This window comes from Mandrillus leucophaeus, unplaced genomic scaffold, assembly GCF_000951045.1.
Source record: "Mandrillus leucophaeus isolate KB7577 unplaced genomic scaffold, Mleu.le_1.0 Scaffold231, whole genome shotgun sequence".
NCBI lineage: Eukaryota > Metazoa > Chordata > Mammalia > Primates > Cercopithecidae > Mandrillus > Mandrillus leucophaeus.
The window spans coordinates 2,496,016-2,517,736 of NW_012102377.1; the positions used below are offsets into that span (position 1 = coordinate 2,496,016).

General features: G+C 42.5%; 1 protein-coding gene across 4 annotated transcripts in view; it reads right to left on the reverse strand.

Moving 5' to 3' along the window:
- The window catches only part of DGKG (diacylglycerol kinase, gamma 90kDa), a 213,874-nt gene that overhangs the window by 166,876 nt on the left and 25,277 nt on the right, over positions 1–21,721 (reverse strand). For all 4 annotated transcript variants that reach the window (XM_011981895.1, XM_011981894.1, XM_011981893.1 and 1 more), the window contains exon 2: positions 5,067–5,381. In XM_011981895.1, coding sequence (XP_011837285.1) covers positions 5,067–5,133 — 67 coding nt within the window. In that variant the 5' untranslated portion in view covers positions 5,134–5,381. The remainder of the gene's footprint in view (positions 1–5,066; positions 5,382–21,721) is intronic.

The following is a 21,721-nucleotide window of genomic DNA, read 5'->3' on the forward strand; positions in this document are numbered from 1 at the left end:
GGAGTTCGAGACCAGTCTGGCCAACATGGTGAAACCTCGTCTCTACTAAAAACACAAAAATTAGCTTGGCGTGGTGTTGGGTGCCTATAATCCCAGTTACTTGGGAGTCTGAGGCAGGAGAAATGCTTGAGCCTGGGAGGCAGAGGTTGCGGTGAGCCGAGATCACGCCACTGCACTCTAGGCTTGGTGACAGAGTGAGACTCTGTCTCAAAAAAAAAAAAAAAAAAAAGAAAAAAAAAGTTCTACACAGTCCAAGTAACTGCTGGCTGATGTAGGAAATGTTTGGTTTAGTTTCTTAGAGAATTAAAAATTTAATGGATCCTTCATCAGTTGTTTTCCCTTGTTTCTCTTTCTGAATAAATGAATAGTTTCTGTCCTTGATGCATCATGGAACTTTTAAGGAATTAACAAAAAATTAAAAAAAAAATGCCCACCCCCTACTGGCCACCAGCAATTCTTGTTAGGAAGAGGGTCAGTAGGGGGTATCCCCACATGCACACATCTTCTGTGGTAGAAATCTATTTAAATATAGAAACCAAGTATTGGAAGAGCTAATGAAGGTCATTTAATCAACCAGATGACTAAAGCTCTTATCTCCCCTATAGTGTCTCAACTAACTCTCTGTCCAGACAGTTCCAGGAAAAGGAAACCCAGTCATTTTTAAGTCAATTCGATTCCAGTTTGGGCAGGTTTGACCACTAGGAATTAATGTATTCCACACTTTAAAGACTTCCTATAACTTCCTCCCATTAGTCCTAGGGCTACCTCCTGAAGCCATTCAAAATTAACTTCACACCTCTTCCCACAACAGAACTGAGCTATTTTAATACAACGAGCTCTTCTTCACCTTTCCCTTCCCTTCTCCAACAAATATGCACAGTATCTTCATTTCTCCATAATGTGGCTGTGAAGTCTCTCACCAACTCTCAAACAAGTTCCAGGTTGTCCATGTCCATTGTAAACCATAGCGACCATAAATAAATTCAGTCCTCTAGAGAGGTCTGATGGTCTATCAGGGTAGGCTAGAATGTGGATATCAGTTTGCCTTATTAGGCACTATGAGTCTATGAATACAGCCTAGGATTGCAATGACTGGTTTGGTTAGATGAAATAGTACAAATGTAGTAAAAAAAATCTCTGCAACCGCTAAAAGCTATGCTTCTGAAGAGTACAGAATGATGTGGGAATGACTCATGATTGATCTTGTGTGCTAGCCAGTTTCCAAAGATGGCTGCCATGAATTCTTTCTGTCCCTATGTGAGTCCCTCCTCCCTGAGATGTGGAGTCTCCTCTGCTTCACTGAATGTGAGCCAGGCCTGTGACTGCACTGACCAATGGAATGTGGAGGGAGTTCCATTCTAGGATCTCTGATCCCAGGTGCTAAAAAGATCTGACAGCAGCTTCTTTTGTGCTCTTGGAGCCCTGAGTTGCCATGTTAGATTTCCAGATTATCCTGCTGAAAAGAAAGGCCATATGGAGAGGCCCTGAGAGACAAGAAAGTGCTGGAGAAAGAGGTTCCATGAAGGAACACTGAGGTCCCACCATGTGAGTGAACGAGCCATATTGGATGGTCTAAGTCCTCACTTGTTTGAGATCTCCCGCCTGAAGGTCCAAACACAGTGGAGCAGAGATGAGTCATGCCCACCATGTCTGCCCAGGTTCCTGACCCACAGAATCATGGGAAACCAAAATGGTGGTTGTTTCAGCACACAAGTTTTGAAGTTGTTTTGATGTTGCAATAGGTAACTGAAACATATTGTTAAGGAGAAGAAAACAGCATACAAAATAGTACAGCATGCATATTCTCAAGTTTGTTTTACATATGTATGTTGTATATGTGTATATACGTATATGTGCATGTATATTTTAATATTTATTTTTATACTTACATTTATACAAAAACATGCCAGTGCTGGTTATCACTGGAAAATAGAATCATGGTTGGCTTTAAATTTCATTGTTTTATAATATAAATTTCTTAATATCACATTAGTTCTTTTGGTAAGTACTTTACATCGTAGACTGACAGCAAACTTACAGTCAGCTATGTGTGTGTGTGTCTATGTGTCTGTGTGTATATGTATGTATGTATACATACAAAGTAAATATACATGCTTCCAAGAGCAGTTTTAAGATGCCCCACCCCCACCCTATAGAAGGTCACCAGAGAAGGAGCCAACCTTACACTATACAAGTGGAAAATACCAAGAGCCTCTCCTACCTGGTAACCCCACTGGAGAAAGTTCTCAATTCTCAGGCTGTACACTTCATTATTTTGTTATTGTAGAGCTCCTGTTTATGTGGTTATGGAAGAGTGGTTGCTATGGCAATGCAATCCGACTGAACACCAGAATGTGTCTAAAATTGGTGGGAATGACTTTTTCAGGGTTTTCTCTGAGGATTAATCATTTTGTAAGAATTGTATCTTTTTTTCCTCTCCTGTTTGAACAACAGTAGCAGAGTGCCTCATCCAGTCTCCCGACATGGACAACACGAGCAAGTGTCAGAGAAGGACACAGGTAAACGTTTAAAGAAAAGGCCCAACCCCAAAAGAACCCTCTCCTACTGAATACTCTGGTTCCTTTTCATCCCTCTGCCTGCTCAGTGGCTTTGCTGCATCTGGAGCCCCTTCTCACCTTCATGCCCTCCATGCTGCACCCTTTTCCACCTACTTGTCTTTCTGGTTCTTCTCTCTGTGTCTTCTGCTGACCCCTGATAGAGACATACTGTAAGCCTCGTTCTCTAACCTCTTCTTTTCTTTCCTGACATTCCTGCTGTATGAGTGCCTTCATTCATTTTCTTTCTCTCCTTGCCATCTCCACATGTAATTCCCAAGTCAGAGCTATGGACTGACCCCTCATTTCCACTCAAATCCCATTACATACCCTCCTGGGGCCTGCAGGACATATTGCTTAGAAAGCAGGATTCCCCAGGATGGGGTCCTACTTTCCTTTCTAGTTCTTCCCCCAACACTACTGATACCACCACCAACACAAGCTCTGGGATCCCAGCCTGGGAGCTGCTTGCAGTTCTTGGAAGCTCCAACGATGTCCTCCTCCCTGCCCTGCCCTTGCCCAAGCCACGTCCTCTGCCCAGAACACCCTTCTCCCTCCCTCCCCATACAGTTCCTGGAGTCTGGAAACAATGCGTGCATCAGGAAGCCTCCCACTAGGCTGAGCTGGGCCTTCTCCTTCCATGCTGCCCACTTCTGGGCCTTCTCCTCCCACGCTGCCCACTTCTGACCACCGGCTATACTGCAACACCCTTGCTTGAGTCCTGTTTGTCTTCCTCTGTGAGGCAGTGATCTCTTTGAGGGCAGGAACTGTGTCTCATTTATTGCTGGATCCCTGGAGCCTGGCACATAGGAAGGCATAGTGGATGTGTTATCACCATCTCAAAATCAACATTCCCAAACATTCCCCATCAGCTCTGCATCCTGATGTCATTTTCTACAGATTCAGTCTGCAAGGTATCTTTGATGACTTTCTTTTGTTCTATATGTGTTGATGGTATTTCCACCACAGTTTCCCACGAATTAGCATTTGTTCATGGCCACCCTCACCATCTTAGCCTAGCTCTTTGGCTCAGACTAGGTTTCCTCCAAAGGATCCTGCCCAATTCCCTGGCCTGGAAACTGCCTGATCCAAGCCACCCTGCATACAGTCTCCAGATTCCTGGCTCTAAATTTTGCCCACACTTTGACATGCAAGGCCTAAGGCCTTCTGCTATCCCCATGCCTCCTTATGTCCTCCTCATTCTCTGCGCCTTCTCACCATCCAGCCCAGAAGCTCTCCTTAACCATCCCTGCACACTACAGGAATGCATAGTGGGTGTGTTATCGCCATCTCAAAATCAACATTCCTAAACATTCCTTTTGCTTCCATCATTCCCCTTCCATCTACTGCTCACATTTTAAACCTCTTTCCTCCATGGAGTTTATCCAGCTAAACCCTCTGTTATCGGTTCAACTGTGCCCCAAACCTCATATTTATGTGTTAAAGTTCTATCCCTCAATAACTCAGGATGTAACCTTATCTGGGTGGTTGCAAATATAATTAGTTAAGATGAAGTCATGACTGACTGAATAGGGGGGTCCAGGCCAATAAGGTTGTGTGCCTAGGATAGGGGGATCTTTGGACACAGAGATATGCACACAGGGAGAATGTCATGTGAAGGCATGCAGGGAGAACATGGCCATCCACAAGCCAAAAACACAGCCCTGGGATGGATCCCTTCTCCACAACTCTCAGAAGGAACCAGAGCCGCTAACTCCTTGATAGTGGATTGAACCAAGTAGCAAAGTATAATACAACTCCCATACCAGTTTCCCTTGGTTTTTGATTCCCTTCTCATTTCTATGCTTAGTTTAGCCAGCTCTACCAGAGCTGTTTGCCTGCAGCCTTAAAGCTGTTCTCTGTGTCACGAGCACATTTCTGATTCCCTAAAAAGATTCTGATTCCTCAAGGGTAGGCATCCCCTTTGTGCTTCTTGTTTTTCTTCCTTCCTGGGAAGGCCTTCCCTTCCCAGAACAAAGTCAAGAAAGAAACACACATCAGCATTCAGCAACTTACTGCAAGGAGGCCTTGGTTCCAAATGCAGGAATATATTACAGTAAACAATTGAGTAACGTAGCCATGCAGCATGCAGCCCTTCAAAACTATGCTCTAAAGAGGCCTTAATGATGTGAGAAAATACATACGATACATTAGGTGAGAAATGCAGGCTTAACGAAGGGTGTATACAGTGTGAGCTCAACGGTGTAAGGCAAAATGCACAGCAGGGAAGTGCTCTAAGATGTTTGTAGTGTTGTCAGGGATTTTTAACCTACTCTATTTTTCTCTATGTATATTCCAAATTTCTATGGTAAGCACGTAGTATTTACTGAGCCTAAAGATAATTGTGTTTTTATGTTAAATACACTAATTCTGTGTTTATAAGGAAATGTAAGCCATCAGGCCCGACATCGTTCTTTGTGGCTTTGCAATGATAATATACTGGGCTTTCCAGAAATGATGTCTCCAGCCAAGAAGAAATCCTGTCTTAGGTCTGTCCATGCATTTACTCACATTCTGAATATTTCTGCAGCTGGTCAAATTCTTCCGGAGTGAGGGAGACCCAACGTTCTTCACCCATTTTTAAACTTGGCGTGAGTGGCTAAAGGGCAGGAATGGAGTTTTATTTGCTAGGCTGAAGTGGAGGCCCAGCCAAGGGCTTGGCTCATTGCAGATTTGCGATGTAAGTCTTTCAGGAGATTTCTGGGAGCACTCAAGTGTACACAGCAGCAGCAGGCACCTCTCAGAAGATGAGACAAGATCTCTGCTATTCCTTAGGCAACATCCTCCTGTCTGTATTCAAGGTAAATTCAGAAATCCTGGCTCTTCCTAGGTAGAAGCAAAAAAGACATTGTAAATGAGAGTGTTAAAAAAAAAAAAAAAGGCCCAAATTTTTTTTGCTGAAAAATCTACAGGGAACAATGGTTCAATGGTTCTCAAGGATGGTTCTCCCCTCAGAGAGGTCTGAAGAGGGGATAACGACAGTTGTCTGGCTGGGGGTGAGTGTTGAGGGGCAAGCTGTGGCCTGTATGAATAGGTGGGCCATACTACTCAGCTCTGGGAAATGTTCAATGTGTCACATGAGAGGTGGTATTAGGGCTGCCTAAGGGCATCCTCAGGGCATAAAAATGCCTTAGACTCTTGGGTGCCTCATGAGTAATTACAGGAACAGGAGCCTATGCAGCCATTCTCTCCTCCACTGATTTCCAAATTTCACCATGATAGCTCTGGTGAGCCATTTTGGAATACCCCCAAGACTGGCTAACATCTAGTGACTGAAGCAATTCTCTGTCCTCTTAGAGTCATAAAAAAGGGAGTTAGAGGGATGGGCTGCTGGCCTCAATGAGGCAGGGAAATGGGGATGGATTCAAAAAAACACTGAGTATCATTTCCTTTGAGCCTCTCGTACCGTGGGTCATTAAATCAATTTTGTGGTTGTGAAATTGATGTAATGAGTCACAACAAGCATGCAAACACATGAAACGGAATAGGATAGAATGAGATGGAGTTGAAAATACTAGAGTGCATCTACCATAGTAAGGGGACGTATTATGTCATAGGCTTTTCCTTCAGCTATATACCCATGGTTATACTGATCATATTGTGAAGTGTCTTTCTTATTCTCAGTTGAGGTTACAAACATGGTTGGGAAGCCACCAACCTAAAAAGGTGAGAAATAAAGACCAATTGAAACACAGGCTCTAATGCTGCCAAAGAACAAGCCCAGTTTTAATAAAACAGGATCCATCCTGTGGCCAACTGCAAGGCAAGTCTGGGGTGCCTGGAGCATATGAGCAGTGCTGGGTGAGATGACCAAGTTGGGAGGCATATATGGACCATTCTCTGGGGAAGTGTGTAGACTGGTTGTTTTGGACCTGGAGAGTGAACTAGAGCTGAGGGAAGATGCCGGAGAGAGAGAGAGATTCTAGCTTTATAAAGAAGACCTTCCATTAACCAGAATGCATGGCAAGGAAATGAGATACCCACATTCCTGGGGACATTAAGTTCTAGTTTCTCTCCTTGAAAGTCCAACTCTCTCCTTAATCTAGCCAGCTCGACTCTGCTCCTTGGCGCTTGCTGCTGTCCAGGTCATCAGTGACCTAGTTGCCAAATCCAACAGGCACCTTTCAGTCCTTCCTCACATCGTTTCTCTCTCTGCAGTCTTTGCTATGGCAGAAAACTTCCACCTTGAAACTCTATCTTTCTGGGTGTTTCTTCTCAGTCTCCTTCAGCCTCTTCTTTTGCCATCTTTAAATATTGAAATGTTTCCACAGCAAAGACATAGAATCAGCCTAAAGGTCTATCAATGGAAGACTGGATAAAGGAAATGTGGTACATACACACCATGGAATACTATACAGCCATAAAAAAGAACGAGATCCTGTTCCTTGCAGCAGCATGGATGGAGCTGGAGGACATTATCCTAAGTGAACGAATGCAGGAACAGAAATCCAGATACAGCACATCCTCACTTATAAGTGGGAGCTGAACATTGAGAACACAGAGATACAAAGAAAGGAACAATAGGTCCTGGGGCCTACTTGAAGGTGCAGGATGGGAGGAGGGAGAGAACTGAAAAACTACCTACTGGATACTATGCTTATTACCTGAGTGACAAAATAATCTGCTCACCAAACCCCCGTGACATGCGATTTACCTATACAACAAACCTGCACACATACCCCTGAACCTAAAATACAAGTTAAAGAAAAAATTGGTGCTTCCAAAGTCCGGTCCTCAGCCCTCTTCTCACTCTACATCCCTTCCCTGATGGATCTCATCCACCTCCAAGTTTTAATGACCCCCCGCATGCTGCGGCAGCCCTGAGCTCTCTCCTTGGTCTGAATCTGAATATTCAGATATTCAGATGCCTTAATCCAGATCTGAATATCCAACCATCTACTGTGACTCCCTTCTGTGTCCCAAACCATCCCTGATCTGCACCTTCCAGTGTCCCCAGCCGCTCGGGTTATGCCCAAGAGAAACCAGTGCCCAGGTCAAAGGCAGGAGGCTCAGCTAAGCTCCTCCCCTTTTCTCTCCTGCCAAACCCAGGCACTAGCCCCAGAGTTTGACTGTCCACTGTGTGCTCCTTTTTGTCCATCACACCATCTCTGGCATTAACTCAGACCTTCCTTATCCCTTGCCTGGCCTTTGACAGCAGCCACCTGCTGCTCTACCTGCCTTGCACTTTGCTCTCCCCTTGCTCTGCTCTCTAAATTGCCAACCAGATCACATCTCTCTCAGTAATAAAATTCTTCAGTAGTTTCTACTGCTTGTAGAATAAGATGTAATCTTCTTTTCATGAAACACAAAGCTCTTTATGATCTGGCTCCTGATGATCAATTTAGTATGAAAGTGAGGAGTATCCTTTAGAAATCTTTGCCATCATGCCAGGGAATCTAGCATTGCCACCACTGTCACCGCTGCTGCTGCTGCTATCAATGAATGGACATGTACTTTACACTGTGCTATATGCTTTATATACATTATCTAATTTAGTCCTCTTAATAACATGTAAATTCAATACCGCTCTCTCTGTTTTGCAGATGAGAAAAAAAATGAGGCTAGGTGTTTAGTAAACATGGCGAGAAGAAAGAAGGAGCCACCAGTGCTTCTGTTTAAGAACGCCTCCTACTGGGCACGGCGGTGGCTCATGCCTGTAATCCCAGCACTTTGGGAGGCTGAGGTGGGCGGATCATGAGGTCAGGAGATCGAGACCATCCTGATCAACATGGTGAAACCCTGTCTCTAATAAAAATACAAAAATTAGCTGGGTGTGGTCGGGCGTGGTGGCTCATGCCTGTAATCCCAGCACTTTGGGAGGCTGAGGTGGGCGGATCACGAGGTCAGGAGATCGAGACCATCCTGATCAACATGGTGAAACCCTGTCTCTAATAAAAATACAAAAATTAGCTGGGTGTGGTCGGGCGTGGTGGCTCATGCCTGTAATCCCAGCACTTTGGGAGGCCGAGGTGGGCAGATCACAAGGTCAGGAGATCGAGACCATCCTGGCTAACACGGTGAAACCCCATCTCTACTAAAAATACAAAAAAAAAAAAAAAAAAAAAAGAAAGAAAGAAAGAAAGAAAGAAAGAAAGAAAAGAAAAAAGGAAATGATTAAACCATTCACACTTAATGTGGTATGTTTGACCTGGCTTCTGTCAACCTGGCCAACATAGTGAAACCCCATCCCTACTAAATATACAAAAATTAGCCGGGCATGGTGGCGCATGCCTGTAATCCCAGCTACTCGGAAGGCTGAGGGAGGAGAATCGCTTGAACCAGGGAGTCGGAGGTTGCAGTGAGCCAAGATTGCACCACTGCACTCCAGTCTGGCAACAGAGTGAAAGTCTGTCCAAAAAAAAAAAAAAAAAAAGAATGCCTCCATTGCCTGGGCATTCTGCACACCTTCAGAAGCACAGAGGGAGATCTAAGAGGACGCAGGGGCACACTGCATGACAGAGCAACACTGAACTAAAACCAGAAGGCACAGAATTTGAATCTGGGCTCTGCCCTCTTCTGAGCTATTTCACCCTAGACATATTTTTCATCTCTTGAACTTCGGTTTCTTCATCTAAAACATGAAGATATTAATTAAAAGGCTTACTGGGTTGGTGTTAGGATGAAGTGGGTTAATATATGCAAAAACCATAAAAACAAGATCCCCACCTGGTGCAATGCCTGCACATAGCAAACACTCAATAAATCATTGTTATTATCATCCAGTTACAAATGCAACATGTAGCAATGTGGCTTAAACGATCAGCTGAATAAAAAAAACAAACAAAATAACCCCATTAAAAAGTGGGCAAAAGGCACAAATAGACTCTTATCAAAAGAAGACAATACAAGTGGCCAACAAACATGAACAAATGCTCAACGTTGCTAATCATCAGAGAAATGCAAATCAAAACCATGACTATTATTAAAAAGACAAGCAATAACAGATGCTGGTGAGGCTTTGGAGAAAAGGGAATGCCTACACATTGCTGCTGGGAATGTAAATTAGTTCAGTCACTGTGGAAAGCAGGTTGATTTCTCAGATAACTTAAAACAGACCTCCCATGCAATGCAGCAATCCCATTAGTGGGTATACATCCAAACAAAAATAAGTAGTTCCACAAAAAAGACACATGCACTCATGTGTTCATCACAGCACTATTCACAGTAGCAAAGACACGGAATCACCCTGGGTGCTCATCAGTGATGGATTGGATAAAGAAAATGTAGTACACATATGCTATACAATACTACACAGCCGTAAAAAAAGAATGCAATCGTGTCCTTTGCAGCAACATGGATGCAGCTTGAGGCCATTATCCTACACGAATTAACACAGGAATAGAAAATACCAAATAAAAATACCAAATACCAAATAGAAAATACGTGAAAACCAAACACCACATGTTCTTACTTATAAGTGGGAACTAAACATTGGGTACATATGGACATAAATATGGAAATAATAGACACTGGGGATTACTAGAGGGGCGAGGGGGAAAGGAGCAAATGTTGAAAAACTGAAAAATTGGATACTACGCTCACTACCTGGGTGATCGGATCATTCATACCCCAAATATCAACATCATGCAATGTACTCAGGTAAAAAACCTGCCCCTGTACCCGCTGAATAATAGTTGAAATTTTAAAAAATCAGCTGACAGTAGTCGAGTAGAAAGTTTCTAGTGTTGTGCCACAGGTTTCGGAACTTGATCTGATACTGCTCCAGGTTGTTGTAATTTTGTAATTACTCATCAAACTCTTATCCACTAGTTTTAGCATCCACTAATGATTCTTGCCTGGATTAATTATTACAATGATATTGATTTTCTAATTCCATCATTCCCTCTGTATTTGTTAGTTAGGAGTCTATTGTAAGTAAGAGCTTTCCCTTCTTGTTATTTATATCAATTTATATGTATACTATAAAGATAAATTATAAATATATAAAGAATATATATGTGTGTATAAAAACTGCATTTATATATAATATATATTTATTTTCATGGATTCTTATTTTATTCTGTGTATTACAAATCTGTTGCTACCTCAAATTGTTCCAGATTTGATCAGTGGATACTCAGTCAAGGTGGTGATTTGTTCTTTAGATATATCTCAATCATTTTTTGAGCACATCCTTATTTTCTAGCTCTACAAAATGTTTGAGCCTCATCTTGAACTTCCTCAACTCAAGTGCTAAAATCAGTCATTTCTCTAAGGAGTTCCTTTAGTGAAGAATGACATTTGAAGCCAAGGCTTGGATACCAGGTATGCTCATTGCTGCTGGGGTGTCATTGCTTCTAGGCCCTATCAAGGACAGAGCTAGAAAATAGATGTGTGTACTGGGCATGGTGGCTCACGCCTATGATCCCAGCACTTTTGGAGGCTGAGGCAGAAGGATCACTTGAGCCCAGGAGTTTGAGACCAGCCGGGCCTACATGGTGAAACTCTGTCTCTATTAAAAATACAAAAATTAGCTGGGTGTGGTGGTGCACGCCTGTAGTCCCAGCTACTCAGGAGGCTGAGGCAGGAGAATCACTCAAACCTGGGAGGCGGGGGTTGGTTGCTGCAGTGAGCCGAGATCGTGCCACTGCACTCCAGCGTGGGTGACAGAGTGAGACACTGTCTAAAAAAAATATATATATACACAGATATACACACACATGAACCCCTCATCTCTCTCTCTCTCTCTGTTAAATACCTTGAGTTCATACTTACACCTCCACCTTCAGTCCAACATTACAAAGTCAATTGTACCCTTCCCTTCCTTCCATATTTTTTAACTTTCTTCTCTAACAAGCTTTGTTTCCATCATCTACAACATACTTATTTGCTTACTACACAGAAAGTAGTTCCAGAATTGCTAGTCTACACCTCTGTGAAAAACAAAATAGACTTCAAGATTTGTTTACAGTACTATTGTTTTCAGGCAACAGCATACCCTCAAAATACTACTCTCAAAAGTTATGTAGGTTAGTTCTTTCTCACTCCCATCAGTTTCTGTTTGTATTTCATTTTAGGGTGTTTTCTTCATATCCACTGATTCTTTTTCAGTACGGTTCCAAAGTCAAAACTGTATAGAAAGATATATTCAGCCAGGCGTTGGTGGCTCACCCCTGTAATCTCAGCACTTTGGGAGGCTGAGCCAGGCAGATTGCTTGAGCCCAGGAGTTCTAGACCAGCTTGAGCAATATGGCAAAACCCCATCTGTACAAAAAATACAAACAAACAAAAAAATTCGCCAGGCATGGTGGTGCGCATCTGTGGTACCAGATACCCAGGAAGCTGAGGTGGGAGGATCACCTGAGCCTGAGGGATCAAGGTTGTGGTGAACTATAATTGCACCACTACACTCCAGCCTGGGCAGCAGAATGGGATCCTTTCTTAATACAAAAACAAAAAGAAAAACAAAAAGACGTACTGAAAGAAGTATCCCTCATTCCTCTTACTCTGTTCCCAGCTCCTCTTTTCTATTTTATTCCCACTCAACCTTATAGTATCTAGTTTATACTTCCTGTGTTTATTTTTGCACATGTGAGAAGATAATGAATATCTTATTTCCCCTTTTCCTCCTCCTCCTTCTTCTTCTTCTTCTTTTTTTTTTTTTTTTGAGACATGGTTTCTCTCTGTCTCATGCTGGAGAGCAGTAGTGGAATCACAGCTCACAGCAGCCTTGAACTCCTGGGTCAAGCAATTCTCCCACTTCAGCAGCCCCCTTCCGGCCCTCCCAGTAGAGTAGCTGTGATGTATGCCACTATGATCTGCTAATTTTTTTTTTTTAACTCTTTGTAGAGACAGTGTCTCACTGTGTTGCCCAGGCTGGTCTTGAATTCCTGGGCTCAAGTGATCCACCTGCCTCGGCCTCCTAAAGTGCTGAGATTATATGTGAACGTTTGTGCCTGGCTTCCCTTTCTTTCTAATACAAAAGGTAGCACGTTATACATCATTATCTGCACATTGTTTTTTCACTAATCAATACACCCTATGAATCACACCATACCTGTTCGTAGAGATCTTTCTCATTTAGAATTAAATTGGATTCTGACACTTACCTCCTTAATATCCTTCAGAGGCCTCCCTTGGCCTCCAGGCAAAAAAGGACTGTCTCCTTAGCTAGTTCCACAAGGTTCTTTACCTGTGGTAATAACTCACCTCCCCATTCTCACCCCCATTACCTCCTCCCCCACACTCCACCTTCCAGCCAAATCTATCTTCTGTCTACTGTTAGCACTAGCAAAGTGCCTGGATGTGGGAGGACCCCATAAGCCTTATGGACTGACAAATACACCATGCGTTTGTTCTACTTGAAATGCCCTTTACTCCTCCCTTCCTATGACAAATCTCTACTCATCTCTTTGGATCCGGGTTAAAAGGTCACTTCTTTTCTACAGCTTTTTGAAATTCTTTGAGCAAATTTGCCTATTCTCCCAGCTGTGTTCCACAGAATTCTATATATTCCTCTATTGTGGTAGTTGACGATTCCTTGTGGGAGACAGACACCCAAACAGCTATTAATAATTAACACACAAGCTGGCAAGAGAAGTGGTGCAGATATGCCCAGAGATTTATGGAGTCCTCTAATGTGTCTGAAGCAGGCACAAGGAATCAGGAAAAGCTTCCTGAAGGAGCTGATGCTCCTGCTGAGGAGAGGTGATGAGGTAATGTGGTATACATTGCTATCACTCAACAAATATTCATATTATCATTATCATGATTGTTCCATTGTAGCTCAGTGCTTGACTTCACAGTGGAAAGAGCTACACCATTCTTCTTCTTTTTTTTTTTCTTGAGATGGAGTCTTGCTCTGCCACCCAGACTGGAGTGTCATGGCACAATCTCAGCTCACTGCAACCTCCACCTCCTGGGTTCAAGCGATTCTTCTGTCTCAGCCTCCCGAGTAGCTGGGATTACAGGAGCCTGCCACCATGCCCAGCTAATTTTTGTATTTTTTGTAGAGACGAGGTTTCACCATGTTGGCCAGGCTGGTCTCGAACTCCTGACCTCAGGTGATCTGCCTGCCTCGGCCTCCCACAGTGCTGGGATTACAGGTGTGAGCCACTGCGCCTGGCCTTACACCATTCTTTACTTCCTTCAAGAAAAGTTAGGGGCCTAAAACACTGCCTGACTTTCCAGGTGGTATCCCATGGGACAGCCTGCCTCTGGCTTCTGCCCTTTGATGAAAGTGACAGCTGATACCCAGGAGGGCTTTCTGTAGCTCACGAAGCTCGGCACATCCCTCAGCAGCCCGCTCCGTCACTCCCCTCTCAGAGGCTCTTTGTAGTATGAACAATCTTCTTATTACCACCCCAAGCATCTTTTCTGACAGAAAAAGTTGAATAGGATTTTCTAAATAAAACTCAGATTGGATATTGTCTGACTTGGCTAGGAGAAAGTATTTTATGTCTCTACAGCTATGTCACTCTGAGCAATTGCTTCAGCTCCTTTGGCCTCAGTTTCCTTGTCTATAAAATGAGGGGGTGGGAATAATGGTTTCTAATGCATTTTCTAGCTCTGCAATTTTATATACTGGATCAAATTCTATTTGTTCTGTACAGATGTCAGCATGGAAATCACAAGTCAGGAGGAAGAAGGCAAATTCAATGAATATTGAATTGCACCCTGGGTCTCTCTATTCATTTGAATGAATCAGCCATACCCAATTATCCAGGAACAAACACCTCCTCATCTCCTCTTTGCTCTCCTAAAAACATTAATTCATGAATATGACATCAGATTGGAGAAGCCTATTTATGTGCATTTGAAGGTTTATTACAAAGCCATAATGAGTACATTTTCATAAGGGAAGAAAGACTAAAAGCTACAAAGACAAAAACCCCTCTCTTCTCAGACTTGTGGAAAGTCACAACTTGACAAGTGCCCCATCTCTGGCTTTTACTCCTACTGTTCCTTCTTCAACCCTGTAATTCTTACGCAGCCTTTGGAGTTTAGTTTAAGTTGTACCTAAAGATGCCCTCTTTAATTGCCCAGATGTGGCTGGGCATATCCTCTCTGCTCTCCAATAGCACTTTGGGCTTTTCTCCATTATGACGTTTGCTGAGTGCATGTACTTACCACCTCTCTTCCCTACAGGATTCTGAACTCCTTTAGGGCAGAAAGAATGTCCTGTCCACTTTGTAGCCCTAGCAATTACAAGATTTCTAAGAGTTCATTTTTTTGACACTAGAAAAATCATTCTTAACCTTTTTTTGACCAAGATCATTTTCACGGAGTCAAAGATCCTACCACATCTATTTACATGTCCCTATAGAGGAAGAACTGGGTGATAAAAAGAATTCAAGAGGAACAAAAGACACAAGTTGCAGTACAGTTGTTGATAATATCGTTTATGAGTCACTTAATTTACCATAAAATATACATCAATACTTACATTTTAATATTAAAATAATGACCTACACGAGTATAGGCTATCAGGGTTATAAAGTTATAACAGATATAGACTTATAATCAAGTGACTTTACTATGCTTAATCTGATAGTATTTTGTAAGTTACATAAGTTGCTTGAATTTATCAATGAACTGTCACTATTGTGGTCATCGGTTACATTGGTGGTCCCCCAAACCATGCTTCCTGATATTTATGCCCTTTCTAGTTTCTTCCCCTGAGTCTGGGCTGCACCTGTAACTAGCTTTAACCAAGAGAATGCATTACAAGTGGTGCTGTGTCAGTATCAGGCATAAGCCTTGAGAAGACCTGGCAGCTCCCACTTCTGTGTTCCTAAGGGCACTGAACTGCCATGTAAGAAGTTCAGCCATTTTGCTGGAGAGATCACATAGAGACCACGTGGAGAGGCCACATGGATGAAGGGAGATCTAACATTACAGAGAGGAGAACTGAGCAACTCAGCTGATGACAAGAACTGAAGCCCAAGATGTAAGACCCCAGCCAAGCCACTCCAGCCAGCACCCAGTCATCTAAGTCTCATCCTAGCTGTGTTGTGGGACAAGAAGTCATTTGGGATTTAACAGCCTTAGCAGACATCACATGTGGAGCAGAGATAACCCGCCCCCACTCAGCTTGGTCTGGATTCCCAATGCACAGAAACACATAGACTAATAACATAAATGTGGAGCAACAACATTTTGAGGTAGTTATGTAATCATAGATAACCAAGACAACTACACAAGCACTTTTAGGGGCAGGTTATGCATGTGTCTATTTAGCAACAGAATCTGTATGATTCATGCTTGAACTGCAACTTACTCATGTCTTAAAATCTAGTAATTGGAAAATTATAGGCTAAAAATACCTTCGATGCAAATATGTATCACTGCCTGCTGTAGGGTTAACCAAATATCCTCCACAAACTACTATGATAATGATGAAGTCAAGTGAACTATAATTTCTAATTAATAAGCAAGAATAGCAGTAGCTGAAAACCACAACCTACTCGAAGCAAGACTGACATGCAATGATAACAACGGGGCCTTGCCCAGGTCACGGGATTCTAACCATCTGCTTGAGTGTGGGGGCTGTAGCTGCTGAGCATTTAGAAGCAGCCTGACTTCACAGATAACTGAATTAAAGCCCTTGGGGAACTTAGCAATGATCTAATTTAAGTTTATGAGTGGCAAATATGAGTAATACCTAATAACTCATTTAGCAGATTACCAGCATATAGTCCTTAAACAAACATAAACATAAAAGTCTTGGAATTGCATTCTATCCATAAGAATTCAGAGAGGAATTTCATTTGAGAGGTACTTTGTACACCATTAGTGGCCTCAGAGTGAATCTGAGAATCTCTGCCACAGGATAGTCATGAAAATGTCATGCTGAACCAAGTGCCCAGGTGGGGGACCTGGGAGTGGCTGGTGCCCAGGAAAAGCTTTAGGGCTCTGAGGAGAAGTTGAGAACTGCTACTCTGGGGGGTCTGTCTTTGGCACAGGCAGACAGTGTTGGTCTAAGAAGAGTGTAGCTCAGGGGCATCACAGTCTGAGGACTGGTCATTCATTCATTTGTTCACCTGCTCAACAAATCATTGTAATAACAAGCAATAGCAGCAACCTCCATTTATAGATTGCAACACGTCTTGTGCCTTGCAAACTTCATTTGTAATATGCACCAAACCCTGTGAGGAAGGTATGTTTTATGCCCATTTTATAGCTGTAGAAACAGGCCCAGGGTAATTCTCCCAAGCTGTCCTACCAGTAAATGACAGGACTGTATAGGAATCTAAGTCTGTGTTGTTCTAAAGCCTATGGTAACATCTCTGGCTGAATGAGTACTGAGAACCTAAGCAATGGGTCTGTGCAGGTACAGATGCCATTAATAAACCAACTGTGGAGCTGCCACACCCTGGTCCTCAACATGGAAGGGGAATGGAAGCCAGAAGAAAAACCATGGCCTGCTCCTGAAAAGCCAATATTATTTGAGAGGGAAAAAGCTATATTATATTAAACACGAGCACAGAATGGAATAGAATGCAAAATATGCAGGAAATTTGTAGGCAAAACATGGGACTTCGGAAAAAACCCTTACTCTTGCCCTGGGGCCACCTCTGTGAAACCTGGGAGAGTTTACTCAGTTTTGCCACTTGGGGCCTTTAACATGTGAGGAAATGTGAAGGAAGCAGGGTTGTGAATAGCAATGGAAAAGTCTGATTCTGAACTCCAGTGCTGAGGGGCTGATGTGGGAAGGGATTGTGAGTGGAGGTCTCCTTTATGAAATTACTACCTGGGGAAACAGCTGCCCTAGACTCATGCCTTGTGTCAGGGAGACTTCTGCCCAGAGCACCAAGCACAAGTCTGGCTTTAGAATTAGAGACCAGAATTCAGATCTTGGCTCTATCCCATACAACTGTGTGACATTAGCAGGTTCTTCTTCATCTCTGAATCGGAATGATGAAAATATTAACACATGCTTCACAAGGTTATTATGAGGATTATTTGTATAACGTTTGCTATGGTTTGAATGTTTGTCTTCTCCAAAATTCATGTTGAAATTTAATCCCCAAAGTGGCAGTATCGAGAGGTGGGGCCTTTAAGAGGTAATTGGCTCCTGAGGATGCTGCCTTTGTGAATGGATTAATCCATTCATGGATTAATGGGTTATCGTGGGAGGGGAACTGGTGGCTTTATAAGAAGAGGAAGTGAGATCTGAACTAGCACCTTCAGCCCCCTCACCATATGATGCCCTGCACCACCTTGGGACTCTATGGAGAGCCACCACCAGTAAGAAGGGCCTCACCAGATGCAGTCCCTCAACTTTGGACTTCTCACCCTCAATAACTGTAAGAAATAAGTTCCTTTTCTCTGTAAATTACCCAGCTTCAGGTATCCTGTTACAAGCAGCAAAAAATGGACTGTTTATGAGAGCATCACTAGTAAGACTTTCTGTCAGTGGTTTTGAAAGCGTGGTCCTCATCCCAGCAGCATCAGCACCACCTGGGGAATGTGTTAGGAAGGCAAATTATTGGAACCCACACAAGAGCTAGAGAAATTCAGGGTGGTCCAGCAACATGCCTGTGTTTTGTAACCACTGCTTTACGTGAATGTAAGGAATAGGACTAAGAAGAGAAACCTGGAGTATCTGAAGCTATTTCTTCTTCTTAATGGGGACCTTAAGCAGACAGATTTTGGGTCTGTCAAGTCAGTTCCACTTTCCTGAGGCAGGAAAACATTACAGCGAAGCTGGAGGCCCATGACTGCCAGAAAACTGTCATCATTCCACACTCCTAAAATTGTCATGTTATGACTTATATTCCCTGCAGTATTTTCCTTTCTTTCCAATCTGGTTCTGTTTTTCATACTCCTTCTATAACATTCTGTGCAAAATACTCATCTAGAGAAGGCACAGAACAGATACGATTTTCTACCATTAAGCAAATGGACAAGAAACAAACCAAAACTCCAAGAAGGTAAGAAAATGACAGCTCTATTAAGGCCAGCAACTCATTCCCACACCAGAAATGGATCTGTCAGTGAAGAGACACTGCAGAGCCCTGGGCATGAGTATGGGGCTTGGGCAGGTCTAGAGACAGACAGCTCTGTAAAAATGCCCAGGTATTGTGGTGATAGTGGTGTGGTGTGTACGTGTGTGTGTTTTAACAATAACCACAAAAAAACCACACTAAAGAGAAAACATTCAAGTTTGGAACGGTGTGTAAAACCATGCTCAGCTTGGTAAGTTCCCGTGGACTAGGAGGAACTTGAGGTCAGCCATCCAGTCATCATTCTCCACTTCATGAAGCGCTCGTGTTCTCCCTCCCCTCTCTCTTCTACCAGTACCTGATCTCCCATTCTCTAATTCTCCTTTCCTTTTCCTCTTCCCCTTTTTGTTTCCCATAGCAACATAAACAGCAGCAGCTGTTTACTGAGAGTCTACTACCTGTTCTATATTAATGCAATCCTCAAAATAATCTCTCAAGGTAATATTACACCTGGGACTAGGTTCCTTGCAGAAAACTGAGCCATCATTCAAAGCCACGTCTGCCTGAATGCAAAGCCCATATCCCCCCACTCCACTCTGCATCCGTACTGTTTCTCAGACCTACAGAGATTATTAGTACCATCTCTAGATTGTAAACTGATGGAGGGTGGATTTACCGGTTCATTCCAGAAGCCTACGGTTGAGTTTATGGAAGGCTGCCTCTTCCTCCACCAACCAACAGTGTCCTAATGGGCAATCATGCAATAATGATTCAGCACTGTGGACAACAGCATCTAGAGGTGCGTACACCTTATGCCTGGCCCAGACAATGTCCCTGGATGGCCTCCTCTACCCCAGAGGTGTCTAGAACCCAGTTTGAAATAAATACTTCATTAATATTAGGTAACCTTTACAATGTGACAGATGGTCCTAAACAACTTGCATGAATTAGCTGGTTGACTCTTCATAACAACTCTATTAGGCGGATACAAATATTATGCTCATTTTAAAGCTGAGGAAACTGAAACATGGAGGTAAAGTAACTTGTCCTAGGTCATAGAGCTATTAATGAATGAATCCAGGATTCCAATCCAGGCGCTCTGACTCTGGAGGCTGTTCCCCGCCATTATGTTATATGACACAAAGTTAATGGGCATTGGCGTGTGGCAGTACTTGGCATAAGAAAGTCATCAAGAAAATGCAAATATGCCTGTAATAATTTTAAACATTGCCATTTGAATAAAGTACAACATTGAAATCATTTCACAAGGTGCTCATAAACCCCAGTTACAGAAACACCACAGCTTGATGGGGTTTGGAAACCAGAAAGGAAGAGAAAATTAATTTTCTAAAGCAAATAAAAAGTGTCGTATGACCCTTGGGTCTAATCCAAGTCCTAGTATTTAGTAGCTTGCCCAGGCTAGAGTGTAGTGGTGCGATCTCGGCTCACTGCAACCTCCGCCTCCCAGGTTCAAGCGATTCTCCTGCCTCAGCCTCCCAAGTGACTGGGACAACAGGCGCCTGCTACCGTGCCTGGCTAATTTTTTTATATTTTTAGTAGAGATGAGGTTTCACCATATTGGCCAGGTTGGTCTCGAACTCCCGACCTTGTGATCCACCCGTCTTGGCCTAAGCAGTCAGTTCTACTGTCTGTGCTTCAAGTTCCTAATTTGATAATTGTGGTGAGTGAAGTAAGTAATATTTAAGCTCTTTTTAGACAGTAATTTCATTTTCCTTCCAGAAATGTTAGATGTAAACCCTTTACTCTTGCCACATGGTATCTGGTGCCATCATTTTAGGCTGGGAAATGCCTTTTGTTTTCATATTCATTTAAACCATACTCCATTGGATAGAAACAACAGTAAGATACTTTTGCCACCTACCAAATTGTTAACAATTTAAAAATAGTTAATATCCTTGTTGGTAAGAAAGGAAGGAAACAGAAATTCTCCAATGCTGCTGGTGTGGAAGTAAATTAGCTGAGGTGATACTATATGCCAATAGCCTTAAAACATACATTTCCATGAAATTTTACTTCTGCAAGTTTATCTTAAGAAAGCGACTATGGACAGTAATAACAGCATTAATTTCGCAACTACTATTATTTCCACAAGAATTCAACTCCCAGAACATTTGTCGCAGCACAGTTTATAATAGCAAAAAGTCTAAACAATTTAAATGCCACACAATATAGGATTGTTAAATACCTTTTAGTACGTACATCTAAAATATTATACTATACATATTTGTAGTAGGTGCTGAACTGTGCCAATCAGATCTTCCAGATGCTTGGGAGTGGCGCTGGCAGACAACTCTCACCTGTCAATTATTTTCAGGAATTGCCTTAACTCTAAAAAGCTGCCTTGTCCAAGATCATGCCCCTTTCTTGGGCAGCCCACATCCAGTGACTGGATGATACACAGTGGTATGGTATAAAAGCCTGGTCATCTCACCCCAGTGGGGAGAAACTCTGCAGGACCATCCCAATCCAGCTTCTCCCTTCACCAAGTTCCATTTCTGTCCCTTCCCTTCCACAAATGGTGATCCCAAGCATACTCCCTAATAAAGTTCATAATACTTCTGCATGGCAATCTCCATCTTAGAATCTGCATCCCAGGAAATTTCATCTGCAACAATATGAAAACTAAGAAAAAGATCCATGCATTCTTAAGTAATTCCATATTTATAAAAATGAAAATATGAACATTTTAAATATCAATGTAGTAGATTGCAATTTGGTTAGAGCAATGCTTAAAGGACACTTTGTATCTTTAAATAAATTTCTTAGAAAACAAGGTAGATGAAAACAAAAATGAATGAAGCCTCCAACTCAAGAAGCTAAAAAAGGGACCCAAAAGAAATCTAAGTGAAGCCAAAGAGGGTAGTAATAAAGAAAGGGGCAGAAATTAATGAACTAGCACCCAAAGAAAACAAAGAAAAAACTGGACAGCTTTGGTTAAAAACAAAAGTCCTTTTGGTTGTTAATATAGTTGAAAAATCTAATAAAATAGGCAATCCTTTGGCAGAGTATGAGACGGGGGGCGGGGGGGAAGGAGAAGGAGGGAGAGGAAGAAGAAGAACCAGTAACAATATTTGGAATGAAGAAGAAGACATAACTATAAATATAAGAGATTTTATTAAATTATGAGAGACTACTATATTCAACTTTATAGCGCCACATTCAAGAACCCAGATGAAACAGGAAAATTCTGCAAAAATATAAGTGATCAAAAGTGACTCAAGAATTAGAAAAGCCTGACTAGTTCAATAATAGATAAAA